Source organism: Anopheles nili, chromosome 3, assembly GCF_943737925.1.
Source record: "Anopheles nili chromosome 3, idAnoNiliSN_F5_01, whole genome shotgun sequence".
Taxonomy (NCBI): Eukaryota; Metazoa; Arthropoda; class Insecta; order Diptera; family Culicidae; genus Anopheles; species Anopheles nili.
In genome coordinates, this window is record NC_071292.1 from 65,178,044 (window position 1) to 65,202,480 (window position 24,437).

A 24,437-nucleotide genomic window follows, 5' to 3' on the forward strand; every position below is an offset into this window, starting at 1 on the left:
GATTGACGCATGGTCTCGCGGATGGACCCAGATCGGAGCAAAGTTTGGATGGTTTTCGGGGAGCGGTTTTTGGCAACGTCATCAAAAATACAGCGCACTTTTTCCACGCTACCAGCAAGTGTAAGCGCTCCGGAGTCATAAATCAAAGTGCGAGCTTTATTGGAGAGCCAACTTCAAAACAGACGAAACAAATCCAAGCAGCTCGTGACGAGTATGTATGGCTCAAATCACGAGAACTGCTTTGGTGCGAATGGGGCGCAGGTTTTGTAATAAAAATGTGTACTCTCCCTCGTTCGGGCATATCGGCATTCATATTTCACTTGCCCTGCGGTGTTTCTATCTCCAGCAATTCGGCTTGTTTCGTTTTTGATTTCTATTCCAGACACTCGTCCTGGTGGAGCTTCTGCAACTGACCCACGAGCTCTGGAACGATCCGGCCGCTCGTCGCTATTTTGGATAGCGTATAATTTATCTGCCAATAGCAATTGCAATTGCTTCCGTCCAGATCTGGATCCGGCATCGGTAGCCTGGAGAAATGAAACGCTCACACAGATGGTCGACGATTGATACCACCTGCAAATCAATTGGCGGCCTGCGTTACCGGCGAGACTTTCATCAGCGTTGCTCCGGCGGCCAGCAGTGCGGCTGAAAAATGAGACTCCCATTTGTGATTCTCACCCTCCCCGGATGTGGAATGGATCGCGCGATATTGAACGTGATTGCTCTTCCACCCAGAAACCACCCGTTTAGCGCGCGATCCACGATAGCCACCGGTTCCCGATATCACGGGGAATGGTGGGCAATTCGGCAACAAGAATGGAACTTTTTCTTTATACGCTACCTCCGTATTTGTCTCCGTCCCACGTGCCAACAGGCCAAGCGCTTGTGTAGTTCTGGCGTCGAATTTTGCCGAAGAAACACTTCAATATGCTTCACTCACGCAAGATTTATCGAATAAACAAACGGACCGGCCCGTTGGCTTGAAACAGCCATCCAACCTAGCTAGCTTACAGAGACCGCTTGTGCATTCAATAGCATGTTCCCAGTGAGTGCTTTTTTCCATGGTTTTTCTTTTGCTGTACTTTTATTTTTCCAGCTGCCCGGTGCCGAAACATTTCCCATTATTGCTGTCAAATTGGAGGCCCATGTTCGGTTTTGTTTCTCCATTGCCCGGCGCAATCGCGGCCTTTGTTGATTGCGACATTGCTCATCGGTGGTTCGTCTGGCCGGTGTAACGAAGCCGGTCGATCTATTATCGGGGCATCTATCACACAATTACCAATGGTCGAATTCACTTTTCCGCTTGGTTCAAGATTCGATGAAAAATATGACCACGATAAATCATCTGGATATTTTCAGATCTGGGTATCGTTTTCTCTTTTCCGTTTGTACTGAGCATGTAGATGAATATAGTAGCATTAGCCATCACTGGTTGGCAAGTAATATCGAAGGAAAAAATCGATACACACCCTAATGAGCTAAATTTATCAAAACAAACGAATAAAGGGACGATTCAGTATCATAAATGGCTCAAACAATAAAACAGGTCATTGTACATTATTTGAAATGGTTCACAGTTCTTTGAAGAGAGAAAAAAACAGTTCAAAGCTGCACAGTTGTAATTTAAATTGCTTCAACACCCTCCTAAAACAAAAATTAATATTATGAAGCGTTTAGACGTGAGCAGGTACATATGTACACTGGAAATTAAAATCCTACCACAACTCAACTAAACCTACGGTTTTGCGCTGCAGCTGGGTGTGTCCATTTTTTATCCTTCAATCATACTCCCGTTGCTCGGTGACAAAACGCAATAAGCGTCGCTCAACCGCGTCGAATGCCCACCTTGCGGCTTTACACACCGACTGCCACAATCGCATACCGACACGCTCAAAATGTCACTTCAATTTGCGCTACCCGTGTCCAATTCCACGGGTAGCAGATTAAATTCCTTCACCATGAGCTCGGTTCACTGCTATGCTGTGTCCATTTAGCCATCCCGGATATCTGCTGTGGAGTAAGAAACGGCCTCGCCTCTGCCAGCAACCACTGCATGAAGTAAGTGCACAACTGCACCTTCTTCAGTTACTCCTTTGAAAGCATCAGACCCGCCCGTTGGTTATCCGTTTGCCGGGTTACCCTCGTAGTTAAGCGCACGTTCCTTGTAACGTGAAGATAGTAATGGTCTCTATGGTGCCATTACGCGCATATACGGATGACATAGTACGGAACGATGCAATATTACTTTTACGGCGTACATAACGCGCCGTATAGAACCCAGTCACCCTGCGCGAGTGGAAAGTAACACGGGCTGGCGGACAACAGCGCATTCCTCCGTCTCGACCAGCGGCTGGGAAAATGGTTCATTTAGAAGCTTAGCGGATGTAAAAATGAAAATGTTTCTCATTTCATCCGGTGCAGCTTTTGAGACGCAAAGGGCGGTGTTTCACTGCCGAACAAATTCATCACAAAATCGTCGTTTCGCTCCGGAGATGATTACGAAGCGCCGGAGGGGTTGATTCTGCCGCCCTTTTGCTCCACACCAGCAAAACGAGAGTGTCGACGATGATTGTTGTCACAAGCGCTTACGGTTTTGCGGTTAGCTTCCCACCGGGATGGTGCAAATCCCGGCCGACACTGGCAAACGGGGCATCCACACCGCATGCATATGGTTTTGCACAAAAGTCAGCGTACGTTGGCAGGGTAGCTGAAGGCCCGAATGGGGATACGACCAGCTTCGCATAAAAGTGAGCGAATTGTTGCGTTCATGTGCCAACTGCTGACGGTCGCCTGGGTTCACTGCTAGTGCCGGTCGATGTGATGGGAACATGAAATAGAAATATCGTTGAATCGTTCGTTGCATTTCCGAAATTTCAGGTCCAGAAAGGCGCATCTTCGCATAGCACCGCTGGCTAACGTGGAGTGGCTTTCCCACGCATCCGCCGGGGAAATTTGCTCAACCGTTGCAATTCTGTTGAACGTGACTGGAGTACTCGCACCCTTGCTGCTGTGTGATACTGACGATTAAAGTTTGTGGAAAAACGATTAAAGCAAACGGTGAGGGTCTTTCACATAGGGTAGCTTAGGCAGGCATGCAGAAATGCACCTGAATGATGCTCGATTACCTCGATACAATGACAACTGCGTGGAGGTTTTAAATGATTGCGGTGGCTTTCAAGTAGTATTTTAGAGAAGGTTGTTTATCAAACAAATACCTGCTGAAGAAAAATCTCACCTGTCGGTATCAGTTCAAATGAATTTCTTCATGCAGGCTTAGCATTTGCTATGAAAACCTTTAAACATTTTGACTTAATGAGCTGCAGTGAGTGGAAGTACTTAAACACACATACGAACCAATAATCGATCATTCAATTGACAGGGCAAAAGCTTAATCCCTTGAAATTTCAGATGAAAACATTAAGGTATTGACTTCCTTTTAACGTATTAAAAGTTGAGTGCAGCTGATATTGCACACCTCGTTTGAGCAGGCTATTTCTAATGATCAGTTTGAAAAATGATCTCTGGTATACAATCTCACTTTGGGGAGAATATATTTTAAACATTTATTTCGATCGCCCGAACGATACACATCCTCATGCCAAAGCTATCTTGTACATTTGTGGCATTGCAGTAGACTGTAACGTTTGGTTTCGCAGGAAATAAAAAAAAGAACAAATTGCATTTGCAAGACCGAACGGGTGCATCGATTCGGGAAGAAAGGAGCTAGTCAGTAGTAGCTTTTTTACGACATTGTTGCTGCTGCTGAATATAGTGTGACCCGATTCCGTACTATGGAGCACCATAAATATTCATGGCAGAATAGCGAAATAGTAAAAAAACGAATTGATCAAATGTTCTTTTTGCAGCAAAAAGCACATTTCGCTCCAAGAAAGTGAACTCTTCTTCACATTACCACGAGGTTGTGTATTAAAATAAAGGTACTCGAATTTGCAATAGTTGAGTTGAAATTCCTCGAGAAGCTAAATTCACTTAACATGATTTGTTGGTAAAATAAAGTATTAGGGGAAGTGATTCTACCAATTGAATAATTTTCGAATTTGGTCGCTTGGATGCGTATAGAGTACAAAGTACCATGCGCCTCCATTATGTTTGGGTTTTATGAAGATTAATATTAAAAATCAATTTATTTTTTTTATTAAAAAAAAACACTCAAAATTCATCAAAACCCTCCATTTAAAACAATACTCTCAAAATAACGTTTGAATCAAAGCTCATTTTGCTCTGCAAATGATTTACCAACGTGGTTTATGAACCGCCTGGTAGTTTGTTCAATTGTTTGTCAACTACGATAAACACTACATACTTTAATTTGTACTATTTTGATGAAACGTTTCTACCAATAGTTTTCACCAAAGACAAAAGAATATTTCAGAAACAACGGTTTCAGATTCTTTTTTTAAACGGAGAAAGTCATTCGATTCGTTGCCTGGACCACGAGGAATGCAGATTGATAGTGCACGGTGTTAATAATGCATGCTTTAACTGCGTCAGGGATACCCAAAGACGCCTTTTATAAATGCCTCGTGTCAACGAGTGAACGTGGAACTTGGGCTGCACAACGGTAGCAAACAATTTTGTAAACTGTCATGCGAGAAAAATTGCGCCGCAAAACCCTATTCGAGTGGCAGCGGAAAAACGCGACCTTATTTGCATTCCTCTTCCACTCGTTTTATTCTCTCTCTTTTTTTTTTGCTGTAAGCATTCATCGTGGGGGTGAAAGGAATATATCATTCTCAGGCTGGCATTCGCGATCCCGATCCCTGGAACTCAGCGATTACAGTGTTCAGCGTTGCTTGGTTGCGCGCTCGGTTTGCCTTGCGGCATGTAGTAATTTCCGCGCTCGCGGAACGAGCTTCATCTCACGAAGGGCTTAATGGTGCCGCAGAAGCAACGGAATTGCACACGTCACGTCAGACCAGGAGCGGACTCGCCCGAGCAGTGATGGGTAAGGTTGCAGAAGATTGAATGTTAGTTGGAAGGCGAAGCAGCAAAAGAAGTCGCTCAATTAATCATCTTTTGCATGATGAAAATTGCAATCATTGCTGTATTCCGTGCCGGTGCATGATGGCGCACCGCATTCGTTTCGAACTTGGCGTTCGTTTCACGCACACAAAACCGAAGGTGGCTACGGAACGAGCAATGCTAGACCATGCATTACATAATACGACTTTGAGATAGAAAAGAGATGCTTCTTAACTAATGTCTTCTTGAACGGGCATGACGTGATGATGATGAGAGCACATGGGAATAATCCATGAAGTCTGCGAGCTAGTATTTCTGTTGAAATTGTAATGCATAGGCTACCTGTACGGCTTTTTAAGCAACATGATGTGTACATATTGCATAAAATAAAAGAAGATCATATGGCAACGTTGCTTCTATCCAGCACATTGACGAAATGTTTACAATAAGCTGCGGCAACGAAACTAATTCTTCGATAGTATCGTGTAGGTTATTTAGCTTAAACCTTAAAAAAATGGCATGTAAAAATAATATAATTCCGTAAAATTTTGTGTTTTTAGTTTAAATGCTCGACTGCGTCTGGATGTCTGGATGTAATGAAAATGCACTGTAAGTCACCTGTTAGAAGGTTGCCATCTACAATGGATTGAAAACAGAAAAAAAAACTAAGTAAACACGCTACGTCAATTTTCTTTAAGTGCGAGAACGTGATTCAACTTCACTCTTGATAATGGATTTGCAATACTGAAGAGACCATGTTAGATGACTAGTTTGCGTTTAGTGTAATGCCTCTTGAAAACGTTTTTCCGAGTGTTCTTGAGACTTGGGGATGTTTTCCTCGGATTTGTACAGGTATTGAAAATGTATGTAGAATTAATTAATAAACGAATGACTTTTTTAGAGTTTTTTAAATAGCGATGGCTGTGTAAGATATTCATGTACTTAGAAATCATACACGGAAATGAGAAAATCTTTATAGAATAGAACAAAAATAAAAATTCTATTCAATCAAGACAAAATTAGAGTAGTTATTGGTGAAAAAAACTTGAATACACGCTTGCAAATATTTATCGGTTCATTTTTTATCTTATAAAATAGTGTATCAAAACTTCAAACAGCACAAAACTTTCACTACGAATTTGAATTTTATCGTACACACTTCATTCTATTAGTATTTTTTTCGCAAAACATAATCATTGCAAGCACCACACAGCAAATCAAGATTTCACTAATCCAACCTTGTCGCGATAAGGCGCTTTCTTAAAAAGTAGCACGAGCAAGAAGAGCTCCATATCCTTCGGGTTTTCAAACAACCAGGACAAAAAAAACGGTAGACTGCGAAAAACTTGAGAAAAATTAGCAACTAAATCGGTCACGCAGTAGGAGGGTGGCGACTTTCCCAAGACGCCCACCGACGGTCACTTGGTTGATTTTCCGGTAGCAGAGAGTTGTAGACCTTAGAAATGTTTCAGCTTGCTTCAAAGGGCTAAGAATGACTTTTCCGGTGGCCCCAAAATCCAACTCTTACCATTTGTGGGCGAGCAAAATTGTGTCGAAGCGTCGGCGGGGGAACAAATTCTTGCCGCATGCTTTATGTGCACCACCTTTCACCAAGAAGTTATTCATGCTCGCTCCTATTTCGTTCGTTTGCTAGGGTTGGATGCTCTAAGAAATGTGTTCACTCCTTTCAGCGGGAAAGCTTTTTTTGTTCCTTTTTTCCGCTTGATACCTTGTAGTTTTTAGAATCACAAGTACAAGTTTGGACGCTCAAAAGGGAGAATCTTCTTGTCATGAGCGTTGGAAGTTGCTCTCCATTCCACACCATTCATATGTATTCATTTGAATAATTTAAGACAATCGTCTGCTGGGAGCTCTTTGGTGTATCCGAAGCGAGTGGTTTCCGCCCGTGAAAGAAACTACAGAAAGGTGAATGTATTTATAAATTTATTTCAAAGCGTGTTTGGGAACATTTGGGCAAACAGTCCAAAGAGGGAATATAAAGATTGTTCCCGAAGCTTGGTTATTTTATGGTCCTGCGTCGCCTTGTCCCATTCCGGATGTCTCGAGGTAAGTTTCATTGCATTACTGGTTCCACCTTCTATTTCGAAGCTCTTAGAACTTCGCTGGGTTGGGGGATTCTATGCAGCATTAAAGCGTACCCAGTCCTATCTGAGTGCAAGACATTATGCGCCTGTTGTTGCACCAGTTTTCCGGCAGAATGGCCGCGAAAGAATATTAATCGTGGTACCATTTCTCTTGGCGCGTGACAGCTCAAGCCAGGATGTTTCGCGTTTCTTCGCAGTGTATGCTTAAAACCTGCCGAGTTGAACATCGTTGGCATTTTACTTTTCACTGCACTAACCGGCGAAGCACACCGGACGGTCAAGCTACCACAGTTTGCATCAAAAATCGCATTAAAATTCAACGAATCCCAACAACTTCCTTCCGCGCGGTGCGCTAAAATACACGGTTTCCTTGGCAGCTCGATTCTGACGGTGCGTAGAGTATCGTGTCCTTGCTCTAGACCTGGTAGCAGGCAAACACACGAAAAGTCAACCAACGCTGGGAGGTGGCCGCAGATGGCGTTGCTAATACCGCACAGGAAACGGGAAAAACCCCGGGAAGAAAGCATACCACCCGTCTGTGGTGGTGGTGGTGGTGATGGTGCTGATGGAAGCTCCTATTTTTCCACTCCACAAGAGACGGATGATTTATGGGTGTTTTAAAGAGTACTGTTTGCACTTTCTTCCCCTAACCGTGCAAGCGCCGCTCATTTCCGTGTTGGTAAGCATGGTTGTCCTTTTCGCTGGTAGCAACTTCCGTTTTATCGCTCGACTGTCCTTTTTATCGCAGCGCGAGGCAAACTTGCTCGTCCGGGAAACATTTATTTTACATTTTCAGGATGTGCAAAGTACGAGCGCTTTCGCCTGCGTTTACACGCTCGAACCGACCGCTCAGGTGCACCTTGCATCTGACCTATTTACCGCCAGCGGTGCTCAACATCAAAGGCGGCCGCGCTAACGTTCGATCGCCTGCCTGTACTCAACACACCCAGCTTAACTGCAATTGCACTCACTTAACAAACCAGTTCCCAGCATGTTGCTCATGCGAACGCGAGCGCACGAGATTCGTTTGGCAGATAGCAGAGTTCGCTTTTCCCGTGGTTCCCGGTTGTTCCTGGGAAACTTTCTTTCTCAGGTTGGCAGTGGAAGGTTTAGCTTTTTATGCATATTTATCTGCTCACTGGACGCAATTCACACTGTACAGCATTTACATTGCAAACTAGCTGCGTCCGGTTTTCGGGCAAGGAAGCGATATCGCGGGTTGTACACAGCCAAGTCCTACCGACGTGGTGGTGATACTGCAGGCTATACAAAAATCTTCTCTTGAGTCCAAGACGGTCCGCCTATTTTGCATTGCAAAACTTAAATACGAATCAGTTGCTGAAGTTTACTGCACCACACCCCTGTTGGTAAGTGCACGTTCGATGGATGAAACAAAAAATGTGCTACTTAAGAATATAAGTCACTCTGCCTTTCGCGGAACAGGAAGCAGTACGGAACAAAAAGCTTAATTTATAGTGTATTTTAGTTTGTACAGAACTATGGAAAATTTGTCTGAATGAATTACCGGGGTCGACCGAGTTGACGGTTGGGAAGCCACACTGAAAAACCCCAAAATGAATGCTTTGTTTTTATTGTCGAGGGCAGTTTTTTCCTTGCTGTATTCGTAAACAGATTTTCTGCAACCAATAGGAACAGATTTTCCTGTATAAATTATCGATTGTGTACGTTTGATTTAGTAACCATTTACTCTTAAACTATTTATCGTATTATTTCATCACTGTATTACAATGCAATGAACCATATATGTAGTCCTAAATCGCTTGGAGATATATCATTTAAATTTTGCAATGCTAGAGTTATGTTTCAATTTCCTTTTACCCTGTACAATATTACTCGACTCTTCTTGATTACCGTGGAATGATTGGTTAATCAAAATCAGTGATCCATCTCCGAACTTTGAGAGACATTTCAAGCGCGAAGAAACATTCCCGCATCGTGATAGCGTTTGCTTCGCTTCACCCGCCCATAAATTGATGTCAGTTGATGCGTGGGTCACTGGCACCTGTTACGTATGCATTAATATTATAATCCGGATGGTTTGTTCCACCACGTCGAGCAAGAGCGAACGCGTTTGGTTGAGTGGATTTATCGGCCTAGCAACTCATCAGGCGACGCAAATGACGATGATTTGCTTGCAGTGCTACACCGAGTTAATTGTGATTCTTGTCAGAATCGTAAAACAAAATGGCGCAAACTATTGCACCGCTGAGGCAATACTGATATAGCTGATTAGTCCGAGAATTTCACTTAAAAGGGCGAAAGTTGCGTTGAATATTCAAGATGTTTCATCGCGCAGCAGCAAAGTAAACAGTACGTTAAATAATTTTACGCTTCGTGAGAGCTTGAGCATTTTTATCGTGTACACAAGGCACTTAAGCTTTCATCCGTTCGGTACTGTAAAGTAACGAGAGCTTCGATAGCGTTTACCGTTCGGATTTGAGTGGTGTGGGAAAGAATCTCATAACATTAAGCGTTGTTTATCAGCGTCAATAATTGCTTTTGCAATAATAAACGAATTTTCCCAGCATGGTTCGGGAAACGATGCTGTAGTGCCGTTCAGTGTGCACATCCAGCTCGATACCACAAGGCAACATATAAGCACTTTCAGCAGCACTGCTGCTCCTTCCATCACATCGCCTTGCAAGCGAAAAGGGTCTTCACGTTGTTGAAAGAACATTCCTCTAGCCTCGGGGTGCGAGCAGATAGCGAAAGCTTGGCTGAATGGCTACAAAAAAAAACCCGGCTGATGGTTTCCGAGGAAGCAGCAAAAAGAAAAGCTGCAAACGTGACGAGGAATAAAAACAAAGCCTTCCCTGTCCCGTGTTCTCCCGCCGACGGTGCAGCAGTTCCGGTGGTCGCTCTGTCTTAGCGAATGACTGATAGTGAGGGACCGCCAGCTTCCGTGCTGAAGTGCTTCACTTTTGTTCGTGTGGTTAAATGGTGTAACGCAAAAGCCGTTACGAAACCCGTAGCGTACCTGCCTGTGTGGCAGCACTTTCAGTGGCAGTCATCTCGCAGCCGCACTATCCGTGCCACGATGCATTACAATTTGGCTTTCTATCTCGTGCATCACTGGCTTCTTTTTTTAAGCACCGAGAGATATCAACCAGACAGAGGCTTGAGTGGCTCGATTCACACGCATATATACGTAACACACAGAGAAGAGAAAGTATCGCACGGCCCATAAGAGAAACAGGCGAAAGTACCAACCGAAATAGAAAGAAGGTAGCATCCCCGGGATCGCCCACTGATGCAGAAGCAAGCTGAGAGCTTTATGATACGAGAAAGCTGACGTGGAAATGAATAAGTAATTTGCATGGCCACGTGACGCTCGGACCCGGACTCCTTCCAGGGTGCCCTTTTTTGCTGCGATAAAGAGACACGAGAGACGAAAGTCTCCGGGCCACGGAAGCCGGCATGTGCGCACCCAAGATTAGCCCGAAACGTCTTTGTTGTGTGCTCGGAGCCGGTCCCAGTGCGTCCATTCGGCCGGTGAAGGTAATCTGATTTTGTACCTTTGCCCTGGCTGGCGCGCGAGGGAACGGAAAGCATGGGCTTAATTTGATGGCTGACCACCGTATTCACGGCTCGCGCATTGCTTGCTGCTATGCTGTGTACTTTAATCCCTTCCCGAGGCGGCAGATGAAGATTAGCAGAATAATAGAGCTCTCTTTTGGAAGGTTATTTTTGTGGTTTTGCAAAAAGGGGAAGAAAATGGGCAAGAGCAAATGGGCAAAATGATGGGAATAAGAAAAAGATTGAGTATATCATCATACAGCAAGTATGATTCATTGAATTTTAAGAATTTTAAGAAAGTAATCGAATCATTGTAGAATAGAATTCACGACCAGTAATAAATGGGAAGCGTTACACTTTTTAGGATGTGACGTTTTTACGTTACTCGTGGTGAAAATATAAGAACCTCTACTCAGTGATTGAGCGAAGCAATTTTCGTTCATATAAGAAGCTGCAACGATTGAAGTGCTGTAGACCATCTGCGAAACTATCCCATCCGCATACGAAGCAAGCATCCATTCATAATTCAGACCGGTATCTATAACCGAAAATGAGCGATGGCGAAAAGTTATCTAAAAATCATGCGACAAACGACAAACCCACGTTGGCAGGCATTATTGCAAATTAAACCCATGTTACAGATCGCTTTCACTGCCGTGGCCAAGATAGCACGCTGCGGCCGATGTAGACCGGCAGCCTTGGCGCCATAGGCTGGCGGACCGATCGACACGTTCCATCGAAGAAAATCGACCAGAATGGCGCCGTCAGAGCGTTTTTCTGCTGCGAAATTCAATTTCAGCATCGCTTCGGATATTCGGGGCGCCACGCAACAGGGTCTTTCCGAACCAACCATTTACTCGGTGGCAAAAAGTTCAATTCAACGAAGGCGAACCCAGCCGCCGCTGGGCGTTGGGTAAAGTTTTCGCTCTTATCTGCCTGCAGGCGAATGGAAATCGCATTGCCATCACCGACGCACCAGCCAGCCGCCACAGGAAACGTTTGCCTTCCGGTGGCAGTTTTAACGCTGCGAGACTGTTCGCGTGATTGAATTGGAAGAAGGGCTGCCGGCAATTACTTTGTCGAGCCGGGAATCGGTCGCGATAGCGAGCGGCTCATCTCACGCGGCTCCGTTTGTGAGCGAGTGGGAAAAGCTTTTCACCACATTTTCACCACATCCAAGCCGCGAAGGCACAGGCCAGCACTTACAGAATTTCCATATTTTGTGCGTCGGAAACGCGTATCGATCGCTGGCAGGGCTGTACGCGTGAGACTAGAACCTGTTTAGTGAAAGGCATTTGGGTCATAATTGCATGAGCGAAAGCCCCATAGTATGGCTGGTAGATTTTCTGCGGACACTCAGATTAATTATGCTGTATATAAATTAATCTATTCGTTGGATGATTAGGACACCAAAAGCTCTTGCATAATAAGAGGCAAAAATCGATAGAACCAATCATCATCAGGCTCTCAAGAAAGCCTTAAAGGGTGTTGTTTGGGCTGTGCGTCGTTTTTTTCTACGAGCGTTACCTAACTTCACCAAATCCTTCGTATTCGATATTTGAAAGCCATCCCAGTCAAGAATACGAGCGCACGGGCCCTTCTTCCAATGAAGGTTCGATTTCTATTCAAAAGGGATCGCAAATCGATCCGCAGTTTAATCTCAATTTTCCACAAAATTTCTTTTCCCAACCGATCGGAATCGGATTTCTCACGCCATTTACACCCCCGTCGAAATGGTTTGGCGTATCTTTGAAGAGAAAGTTTATAAAATAATTTACAGTACTGTTTCGCACACGTTTCAAACACGTCCGCACCGGTGGCGCGTATAACTTTGTTAATGGGGAAACCACTCGTGCGTGTGCAGATGTATAAAACTCCCGCCCAGGTAGCATCCGTAGGAAGTTCGTTTTTGCATAAGGAATGCGAGCCCGGTACAAAAGTCGAAATTAGGTGAGCAGTGCCCGATTGCGTGCGTGAACGCGAGGAGACGTGGTAGAGCGAGCGAGGAATAACTTGCCACACGTCGCTCTGCATTCGAAACGGAATCCCTTGCAAATTTGGAACGTTCTCAAATGTTGAACGGTATCATACGGTTAAAATGGAGTTAACGTGATTGTTGATACTCGCGCGCCATTTGTATATAGGTTTTTCATAACCAGCTGAGCTCAGAAACTGTACGAAAGTATCTTGAAACTATGGTTTATGCGTTCTCCGATACCTTGTTTGGTTCCACGAAAACAAGCGGCATCAAACTTAATTGCCATTTAGTTCGTGGTTCTTGCACATGCGTTCAGATGAGTGCCCATGCGAAAAACATTCCCTCGTCTGCAATCGTAGGAATGCAATTACGAAGAGATTAGCGAGATTTTAAGACGCACAGTGCTTCAAGGAATGGCCTCGAAACGTTCACCAAGAAACCATCCACCCATGCCGAAGCGCACGAGGATGCCACCACATGTTTACAGCTTGCCTGCCTTGCGCAAGCCGGCAAGCCGGCTGATATAAATTCATAAAACTCATAAACCCTCATATCCGCCACTAATTTTACGCTCAGCAATCATTTTCACTTCATCTCGGGCGTCTTCCGTACGGCACCAGAAGATGGTCCTTTTGATGAACAGCCGGATAGCGTTACTATTTACTTGCGCCACCGTTCAAAAGTCGCAAGTGCTACAAATCACCGGAGTCACAATTTCTTCCGCAGCACGGCCGCCTGCAAATGTGGTGTACCGGGCTGGTGGAGTAGCTTACTTGTGAGCACGCTTCCGCCCCGGGGGTTGTGGGAAATTTTATGAAAATTTTCATTTCATCTCAACCCAACCCAGGCCCACTGCCGTGCTGAAACAGCACATGGTTGGTGTGTTTACTTCACCGAAATCTTGCCCGTGACGAGTGGGGCAGAGTGGGCATGGTTAAAACTATCGCTCGGTTAGTTTACATGCTGCTTGTGTCCTTATTGGGTGGGCACTGGCACTGGCCGAAGGTAAACCATGGGTCCAGGAGCCGACGGAGAATGTTTCCCTCGTTATGGGAGAAACTTTTTGAAGCTGTGCGTTGAAAGTTTTTCGGCAGACTGTATCTGCCCGGTAGCCATCTGCTTTCGGTCATGGAGCATGGAGGACATGGGTCGCAGCCAGCTTGAACTCTGGGTGAACCGGTCACGATGGGTTTGGGGTGAGTTCATGGACATGATGATTTCTAGTGTTTTGTTCCGTTTGCAGTAGGTATGCACGCCGAATGGCAAAAGCGTACTTTGAAAAGAGTTATGCATCTGTAGTTGGGAAAGGTAAGTGAAAATGTTTGGTATTTATTGAACAAATTATATATATGTATATAACACAGGATGCAGCTTAATTAGCTTTTCAGGTGTAAGGTTATTGCGTAGTGCAGTGTTCGTGAGCGATTGCAAAAGTTTTGTGAGGAAAGAATCATGTGATAAGTGGTTTTTGAAACCATGACTACTTATTGATAGCTTAATTTCTACTTTAAACTAACTTGCCTACTTAACATCAATGAAGCTACCCTAACTTATTCCCTTCTTTTAAAACAGTAATCCTTTCATAAATAAAAAGGAGGCGCTAAGAATCCAGAACGAGTTTCCTTATAACGAGATGTGGAGATGCCTCGCATCTCTCGAGAAATTTAAGCACGATGCTAGCTAACATCTCTTGTAAGGGCCGCGTATTGGAAATCGAATACAGTTCAGATTTCCGTATGTAGCGATCAGAGTTTACGAACCACTTTAACGCCGGCCAAATCCACTGTTCCTTTCGAAAAGCAGATAAGAAAACATGCTAAATACATCCGGGAGTTCGGTAACGTTTTCGTTCGAATCAAGTAACGGTAATCCTCGGACGATGACCTTGAACGGTTTCTCCGTCGGTATACGCATGAGTATAGAAGTTAACATTCATACGGATTAGTGTGGCGTGAGCAACGTCGAATGTTGCCTTGTTTTTTGCAAGCACTCTGACCACAGGTAGCCACAAGGTTTAAGCCCCAAAGCGTGATTTTGCAGCTCTCTCTCTCTCTCTCTATCAACCGTGATCGGTGGAGAGCGACGTCTGGACGAGGGTCCAAAGGTGAAATTGGTCGACTGAGACAGTGGAGCGACGGTGACGGTGGGTCCACTGCTTACCATAGGAGAGGCAGCGGACGAGGTTGTAGCGACAGAGCATTAGGAGCCAGAGCAGGTACAGCTGAGCCTAACATGGAGGATCGGCGACGGAAGTGAACCTCTCGATGTTCACTGTCAATGTCGCTAGCACTGAGGCTTGAGCTCAAGCGAAGACTCGAACATCTTCGGTTCGGTTATTGACCCCTGATCGGGAACAGGTAGGAACGGACGTTTAAGCCCAGATGGTTGGGCTGGTGGAGAAACAGTTACATTAACACCAGAGCTGGCAGATGCTCTTCCTACCTGTTTAATCCTTTTCTATTTCTCTTCCCCATAATGAGAGAGAGAGAGGGATAGCACTGGAACACTTAGAATAGATTTTTTGTTTTCTGTACGAGCGATCTGCAATCGTTCCTCATCGCTTCATGGTCAGAGGCGAGCTCTTATATTTATAAAATGTCAAAAATGTTATATTTATAAAATGTCACAATGTATAAAATTATATCTGTTGTATACACGAGCAGCAGTTTATACAAGCATAAACTTGTCTCTCAACGGATATGTCTGGGAGAACATGTTTTCAAATCATTTAAAAATTCTCCCCCACAGCAGCTTAACATTCAAAACTTCGTTCCTAAGAACCTCAGCTGTATGACAAATTTAATCAATAAACATGAACCAAAGACTCACCTGACACTCGTAGGTACCGTGATCCCGTCGCTGAACGAATTTGATCTGTAGCGTCCACGTGTTGGAACCGGGCGTGTGAAGGATCGCGAACCGCTCGTCGTTGGTATACATCTGCGCACCGGACGAAAGAATGTGCCAATCCCGCCGTCTGATCCACGAGATTTGATTCTGCTCGACGCCCATCGATCCGTCATCGCGAAGCCGAAATTAAATGCACAACAGCCGGAAGCAAGCGGATCGGGTAAACGGATAATTCCACGTATTTGTGGTTGGCGTTTTTCGATGTGTTATCGCAGTGACGTATGTGCATGTCCAGAAGAAAAAATGAAACGGAAATAAAAGAGATAGAAAACAAGGTCGTGGTGTAAAACATCACAAAGAAATAAGTATAGAACATAAATATCCATTGAACCGTGTGATCGACGATCGGTGATAAATCTTACTGGCATTTAGTAAATAATACCACCAACGGAAAAGCACAACACACGTTCACCCCGTTGCCCTTCAACTGTTACTTGTTGGGAAAAGATGGGATACCATTTTGTACTAGCAATTACCAATCCACCGGAAGTTGGGGTCAGCGCAAACAGGGTGATAGGCACTGGAATATATTATTCACACGCAGCACGAAAAACGAACCAAACCGTACTTCCCACGCTCCTTCGTTCACGGTTCCGTGAGGAATTGTGCGTGTTATATGATAAGACACGAAAAAAAAAGAGACGCGACTAGGTCTGGCAAAGAAACCGAAGTAAGAAAAGAAAGGAGATCCAGCCAGATTTCTTCGAAACCAGGTCGAAATAGAGTCCAAAATGAGGGATGAATATGAATGAGTTTCTTCGAAGTTGAGTGGGATTTATTTTATTTTTATCAAAAACCCGACCACATAAATTCGAGACCGTAACGATTCTGCCCAAAACTCTTTGGTATGATTAATAGATCATGATGGAGTTGAGTTTATTGGAGCAGACAGGTGAAAACGCTTCGCACAATATTTCGAGCAGCATTTATGATGATTTATTCTCCTTCAATTGTGCGTCGTGATTTGAGAAAGAGTTTTGTTGTTTCAACAAAACAATAGGGATTTGCAACAGTGTTGATTTGTTATTTTTTTAACAGCTATCACACGTTACCCGATAAAGGTGGCTTACTCAAATAGGAGCAACGCTTCGCATAGAATTGTTTGATCAACATTTACCATTTGCATTCCATGTAATATGCTTCCGAACACATCAAACGGACAGGAACGGTAAAGTTCATCCTTTTCATAGAAGGAAAAAGGCCCCGAGCAAATCTGTTAGGTTGCCCCGTTCGGCTTGATCTTTGACGAAAGCGGGACTTAAATAATAAATCCAAACATCATCGAACACAACCTAAGGGTGAAGAGTGTGAGCATTTTTTTTTCTTCGCCCTACCCTATCTTAGCTCATTCGATCACACCGTCCGTCAACGAGGCGGAACGTATCAACCAGACACATCTGAAGCCTCGCGCGGTGGTGTTGGTTCGCATTTCGTTCGTATTCTTGTAGAACAATTTTAATATTCTTGCTTCAAAAGCCTCGTTTATTACGCTTTCTCTTTCCGAACATCGCTTCGGCGACCCGTCGGAGTTGACTGGCATCCATCAACATCACCGCCGTCAACGGTTTCGCAAGAAAAAAACGCTTTCTCCGAAACGCCTTGCGGTATCTCAGCCAAATATCCTCCAACGATATATCGCAACGTGGCAAATGGTAGCCCAGTTGTTTGACATTTCTTTTTTATTTTGTTATTTGCCTTCCACCCACACGGCTAGCGCTACGGATAACAATCAATGCATTTGGCGGAAAATAAATATCACCCCACCATCGCATTGGGAAGGATATAAATCTCGATTCACTGTTGATTGTTTTCTTTGCAACGGCCGTCGCCGCCTTGCTAGCCTAGCATTCGTTCTTTGGAAACATGCCTACATGTCCGCGTGTGTGTGTTGTCCAGCTCGGTCAGCCTTTTGCTTGTCGATGGTTCGCCAAAGCCCTACCCAACACGCCCAGCGGCGTTTGGGAGTATTTTTTCCCCAAAACACAGAATGGTTAAAAATACACTTTTACCCCCCGCAGGAAGATACGATTACGCGAACGAGTCGAACGTAACGAACGAACGATTTCGCCTGCGGAAGTGTTTGTCCTCTTTTTTTCGTTCACAACACGAATCACGTCGTCCTGCTCGTTCTTAAGCTCCCTGGTGATGGGAAACCTTGATGGAGGCTTCATTGGGCCTTTTCATCGCTCTCTGCTCCACACGAACTACTCGAGAACGCCCCCACTCGAGACGTTCAGCTGCGTGGCGTAATTCGAGACTCAGCCCAATTCCCGATCACCGCGTCTACAATGTGCCGACAGATTTTCGATCAAATTCAATCGCAAGTCCTCGACCCACGGGCGAACTAGAAGGGGGCAAATAAAAATTGCGCTGATTTATCACAACACTACACACCGCTTAAGGGTAGCGCCATCGCTCTTGCCGGGAGAATCCGGAATTTAGTTCATCTTTTCGGGTGGTTTGATGGTTCTGTTCCTTCTTCACGTGCGTCGACACGAGCGTCCGGTGGAGCTAAATTGCTGGCCCGAAGGGCTGCCGGCTTCGATTCGCTCTTTTTTTTGTGGGCTTCCACTTCTTCCTCGCTTTCATGCGTATTTATTCATCCACTCTTCAAAGCTAAAAGCGCTTCCGTTGCCATCCGCTCGTTACTGCTTTGACGGGGCGAGGCATTAGCAGCACTGCCAGCGCAACGTACCTCCCGAATCTGGGCTGGTGCGCGGGAAAAGAACATCACAGCTTTGCGAGTCAACGCGTGCTTAATGTTCTATTTTATCGTCAATCATTTTTCCTAATGGCGGCAGCAAACGCGCCCACCCCCCAAACGGAGCACCAGCCAGCATCAGCAGCTGGGTTTTACCGGGGCTAAGAATTCGTTTCATCCGGTGTTAGGCGCTCTTTCGTGCTTACAAAAAAAAACGGGCCACGCACACGAGTGTAGGCTCAAACCCCGGCTCAAAAGAGGATAAAACAACCACGCCAGGACGCATCCATCAGGCAGGACGCTCCCACGCTTGGCAGAGAGCCCAAAATGGCTCACTCGTCCTTTTTTTATTCGCGCTACAAAAGAAATCCTCAAACCACTTTCATCCAGACCACCGTCGGCTTTAATCAAATCATCGCCCAGGAAAACGGTGACAATCGAATATGATAAACAAACCATCCGTGTTGCAGCTCACGCTCTCTCTCTCTCTTTCTCTCTATCTATCGTTTTCTGTTTCATCCACCCACCCGGTGGGTGGAAAGATTTATGGCACAATATCGAAATGTTATTACCGGCAATTTGAAGCGCGTGCGTAGCAGCTTATTGATTGTTCGGTTGGCTAATTTTATGTCGCAAAACTTTTAACGACTTGCTGGGTAACCGCGCCCGATCGATTCGGCTGCTGCAGGATGTCTGCAGTGCGCGTAAGTGCCAGCTGTAGCCTTACGTTGAGCTTTGCACGCTCGGTTAGCTGTGAGTGGAAGAACCGCTGGCAAACTACAAAACTATTAAAACACCATCAACTTTGGTTTTGGGGTGGTGATGTCTGTAAAGCATCGTTGTCGATTTGATGAAAGCAATAAATCGTATAACTGCTTTGGTTGAGGAATAATTTAAATTTGAGTAACAAAACAAGATTGAAACTTTAAACTTACTTATGTTTAGAGCAGTAGTACTAACTGACAGACACACTATAGTCTTTTTTCACAGTAAATTCAAAAGGGAGTGCCATCGTTAAGCGCTGATATAACTAAAGCGAGGTAATGCTGCATGTGATTGGCCTTTCACCGATTAAATGCCACACCGTCACGTTATGGTACCCCTCGAAAGCCGTGTGCCATCAATGGATAGCAGCATGCGAAGCGACATTCTTTCCCGGTATCGTGAACATCCAGCCCGTCGTCTCACTTTGCAGCGCATGCGAGTTATGTGACCTTTGACTCGAACACAAGCGCATAGCCAATACGATGCGCATTATGCTGCGAGAACAAAGCGACCTAGCGAACTATGGGGCGAAACAAAAGCCATGTAAAAGAAAAACTTGCACACGATCGTTCAATAGGAAGCGAGGATGGCTCATAAATAATCACTAGCATATGCAAACCTTGTTTGTGCACCCTTACCCCCCATTGTGGCTCCCGCTTCACAGGAGCAACCCGTGGGAAACCATCCTTGGTTGATGGTGCCGTTGCACCGGCGGGTAATGTAAACATTAATTTCTTCCCCGTCCATTTCGACCTCGTCTCGTTTCACTGTTCCGCATCTCTACCGAGTGATTCACGTATTATGAACATCTCGGTAAATTATTACACTCACAAATTGCTGCTTCCTTGTTAAGGATTTTTTTTACGGTGCTGAGTGTTTGCTCCCATCGAAAAGGATGCATCTGTGGAACGAACTTTAAAGCTCTGTTTAGTTTCGTTTCAAGCGCACACATACACAACTCCCTGCCGAAGCGTACGATATGTGTACGAGATTTTCCAAAGCGCTCGAACGCCCACCAAAGCTGGTCAAACGGATCAACTGAATCCGCAGTGAAATGCATTCGTCTAATCCGAACAACCGAATAAATGTTTACCTTCGCAACACAAACCGGCTCCAAGGCTGGCCTACGGAGCTGGAAAAGATTTTCCGGGGGGCTATTTTTAGCCATTCCAGCCAAAACAACATCCTTCCCGCAAATATCTGGGTAAACGTTTGCAAAACTGGTTTGTTTGAGATTTGTCTATTGCAGCTGCTTTTTTTTTCGTTGCCTTTCATGAAACGATCTCTCCCCATGAAAGAGCCAGCCAACCAAATTGGCCCCGTTTGCATGGTTGCGGTAACGTTGGCAAACTGTTTTCGGTTGCATTTTCTGCGCGAACCGACGGAAGATGTACGGTGGCCGATATGGTGGGGCTTAAATTATTGAGGCAAAAAGTGGCCCACTTACGCTTGCCGGCCTACCTTCGTTCCAAGGGCTCGGTGAAGCCTTAATGTGTTCTCATTCGCGAAAGACAGCACAAAACTGTAGCTAGCACCTCAATAAAGCAACAACAAAAAAAGGCCGGGATGGCTAATGAGGATTAGTGCAGCAGATACTGCAGTGAAATCGTTGCCTCGGTGCTCGTAAATAATAGCCATAAATCAATGGGTCGGTTTTGTGCTAAGCGATGGGGGCTTTGCAATTCTTCCCTAATGGAATCTTTCGCGTTTTTTCATTCCGAGGCATTTTTTTGGGTGCTCGGAACAAAAGCACAATCACACCCGCTTTGTACTTTCGCATCGATATTCTTCACTGATACATCAGCATGGAGCTGTGACGTTTCATTCATTCTTTTATCCAAACTGCACCATTAATTTGTTCAGCATGTATTCTACAACAGGAAAGAAATATCCATCGGGTAGGACCGTTATGTGAACAGTTCACTTTTACGGGTCCACTGCGCTCATCATTTGTCGTGCGTTAAAACTTAATTCACGCACCGAGTTCAAAGGTTTCGAACCGGAAATGAATGCGTTCCTGTTACAAAGTGAGGCAAAAATTGCGAAGCGCTCGAGTGGGCATTAATTAAAATGACAACGAGAGTGAGAACCTTCAATAAAGACCGTGGACACGAACACAGCAGCGCGTTCGATTGCTCCATTTACACATGTAATGAAAAACGCGAAAACGCGTGCAACCAGGATCGGGTGGTCCCTTTTTTCTGTGTTGTATTTTGCTTGTGGCACAGTAACACGACCAAAGCATATCTCTTTGTGCGTTGAAATTGGCAAACAGAGAAACACATTTTAATTATGCTCAAAATACGATAGCTCGTTTGTTCTCAGGATCATGCACAATCATCCGCAAGGATACGGAGGCGGTAATCAGAAAATATCAGGAACTCGTTTGACAGCAGTATGTTGGCTTACGAAAAATATGACATGCTTAATAATAAATATATTGTAAATTGAAAGCAATGAATATTATGTGTCATGATATAACATTCTTCCGGTGTGTGAAAATGGTCAAGCAAAATCAATAAGATGTTCAGCCAATGTTTGGGACAACATTACACGACATTTACGGGGTTTGTTTTGCAAGTGAACATGATACAGGAAGAAATTTAAATCAAACACTTAGACAAACCCAATTTACACCCACTCTGTCCACGCCAGCCACTTTGCACACGAGGAACGCGACTCCACCGAGCTGGACGGTTGTGTTGTGCGCCATCACCTGGAAGTAGAGAAAAGAAAACAGCGAGAAACCCGTGAGCCAAAATGAACCAACTAGAAAACCACCGATTATGCAATTTGTAGGCAGAACGGGGACACCCGTTTTCCGGGGCAAATATAAATTACGTTACATCACATTGCGAGCGCACGCGCGCGCGCATCAGGCGAATGTTCGTGTGGGTGGAGCGCGGATAGCATCACTTATAATACGAATAATCATCATTTATCTTCGTGATTGATGAGTGCGCGGTTTGTGCTAATGTTTCATTCATCCGTCAAAGTAGTGCTTTTGAGTTAGCGGCAAATCCACGCGAGAACGCCTTAGAGTCCGGTTTTCGATCGGATGGCGATAATAAATTAATGTAACCGGAGCCCGGTTCTAATCGCGCACCGGTACATCAATCCGGCCGGTGGTGTTTTAAGGCAAACGTTGGCCGAATTTGATGGCCAGCAAGTTTTTACAGCAAAGTTAATTGAGTTTGTCAGATGGACCTGGGTTGAAATGATGCACAGAATTAGGGCCGTACACGTAGAAATGGCCATCAAAGGCACAAAAAGACTAGCAACAGCTCGAATGCCGAAACGAAAATGATAATGAATTACATTTGATGGATTCCCATGTATCGTGATTCTTGGCACGAAATTATCTAATGAGCTCACGCTCTCGTCCTTTTCGGTATCACTCATCCCAGGTCTCTTATGTCTACACCTTACTCGACGGAGGCGCTGACAGCACAGTTTAATAGCTCCTGCTGAGGGCAATCGACCAGAAATTCACATTTGAACGCCAGGCATAAACCAACTCACCTCTCCACAGGTGAGCGAAGTTGCGCCAAACCTCCATACGACATATTTCTCCACCAACAGCAGAAAGTCGGAGCAACAACAAAGCAAAAAAAAACGGAAACGTCCACCACTTCCACTTCCGCTTGACATTTGGAACGCGTACGTAATAATATGCAAATAAAGGTACGGGACATAAAAATCTACTTTGAAAATTTGTGACCTGAAGAAGGCGATCCCCTTTGCGTGAAACGGCCACCGCCAGCCCCGGTCTTATTGTTCCATTTCTCCCGGGGTTCGATTACTCGTGCACATGGCTGCCGGTGCAGCGTCTTGACGACGTAAACGACCCATAAAGTATACGGGGCTGCCTGCATAATGCCACCCGAAAACGACCACCCTACCGTTGGTCCTGCCTTATGTGAACGTGCATGTGTGCCCCGCTCGATGGTGCTTTCCATTTCGGGGACCGTTGCCATTTCCATTCCGTTGCCGCAGTCAATATTTGTCAAATGTTTGTGAAAGATTTATTTCGCACCGCCTCGCTCCGTTCGCAGGGCGCCGGAGCCTTGCACGCTTTCTCGGCGTATAAATAATATTCCAACGGTTCCGCTGGCTTCTGCTGCTGTGAGCTACGTATTCCCGCCTAGAGGAGGACGGAAGTACAACTGATTTCCGCTTGGGAGGCCACCCTCTAAGCCACATGTAAGGATGTGACCGAACACACTCTCACTCACACATGACGAGCGCTGCGGACGAAGAAATAAAGCGACTGTTGGGCTGCTTTACGGTGAGCACAAAGCACTATACTTCCGGCCGCTGCTGGAGGCTCACGTTTCGGGCTGTCGTAAAGTGAAATGTAAATTTAAGAACTCTTCGTCGCGAGAAATTCGAACGCTCGCGTGTGTGCTCGTTCTGTTAAAACGACGCGAATCACGAACCGTTATCAAGTTTGCGCGCAAAAACACAGCGATAAGTGGAACAAAATCCGCTCGATGTTGCTGATCCAAATAGGGTATGATTTGTTGCAAACGCAACAAAATGGTTTCAACATTAGAAAATAGTAGCTAAAGAAGAGCAAACTCTTCAAATAACTTTGGAAAATGCGATTCAACTACAATCTATGAAGCCCTGGATACACACACGTAAAAAAAAAGAAAGAAAAGAGTTTTGCAATCACGAAATGAATTATGTTCGCTCCGATCAGGCAACATTCCTGCGGGCTTCATTTATCAACATTTTATTAAACGAATATCAATTTCAACCCTGTCACGGGCAATCTCGACTGGCCAACCTACCGGCGTTGGGTCTCATAGCTAGTTAATCGTTGCCCGCCGTGAAAATATATGGGCGAGTTTTTTTTTCCTCCTTTCATACCGACTCTCTCTCTCTCTCTTTCATGCTCGTTCTCTCTCACACTCGATCTGCTGGTCCGTATTACCCCGTGGCCATTAGAGTGGTGAATGAAAGCATTCCCTGGGAGGCAAAAACGTAGTGCGATATGCGATATTGTCACCCGGGACAAAGTTCAATTATGGACCGACAACTGGGCGATAATATCGCTTTCCACCGCGAGCAATGGGTCCCAATGCTTTATGTGGCGCACGGGATCGCATGGTTGGTTGGAGGGAAATTTTCCTTTTTTTTTTCGCTTTTCCCATTTCCCACCCGAGGCTCGCACAAATGATGCCTTCTAAGCCCCACCACAACGATGCTCGCGGACCGAGGATGGGTGGCCCTTTTGCAACGACGCCACTAAATCATGATTTTTAATGGATGGTTTAATTTTCAGTTAAAATTGTTTGCCGCATCGTGCCCATTTGCATCCAATCGGTGCGGGTATGCGCGTGGCTGTGAAGTATTTAACCAGGTTCAATTTAGAACACATACACTGCACGTGGGATTCTCGCGTATTTCGCGCAATGACGGCACGTTTACTCAAGCAAACAGCTGGATCGTT

The 24,437-nt window shown here is 45.1% G+C and overlaps 1 protein-coding gene across 1 annotated transcript in view; it reads right to left on the reverse strand.

Annotated features, from left to right (window-relative positions):
* Positions 1-24,437, reverse strand: part of LOC128726584 (zwei Ig domain protein zig-8) — a 106,095-nt gene that overhangs the window by 48,061 nt on the left and 33,597 nt on the right. Inside the window, exons 3-4 of the mRNA XM_053820399.1 lie at positions 21,606-21,695; positions 15,433-15,600 (exon numbers count right to left, since the gene is read on the reverse strand). Coding sequence (XP_053676374.1) covers positions 15,433-15,600; positions 21,606-21,695 — 258 coding nt within the window. The remainder of the gene's footprint in view (positions 1-15,432; positions 15,601-21,605; positions 21,696-24,437) is intronic.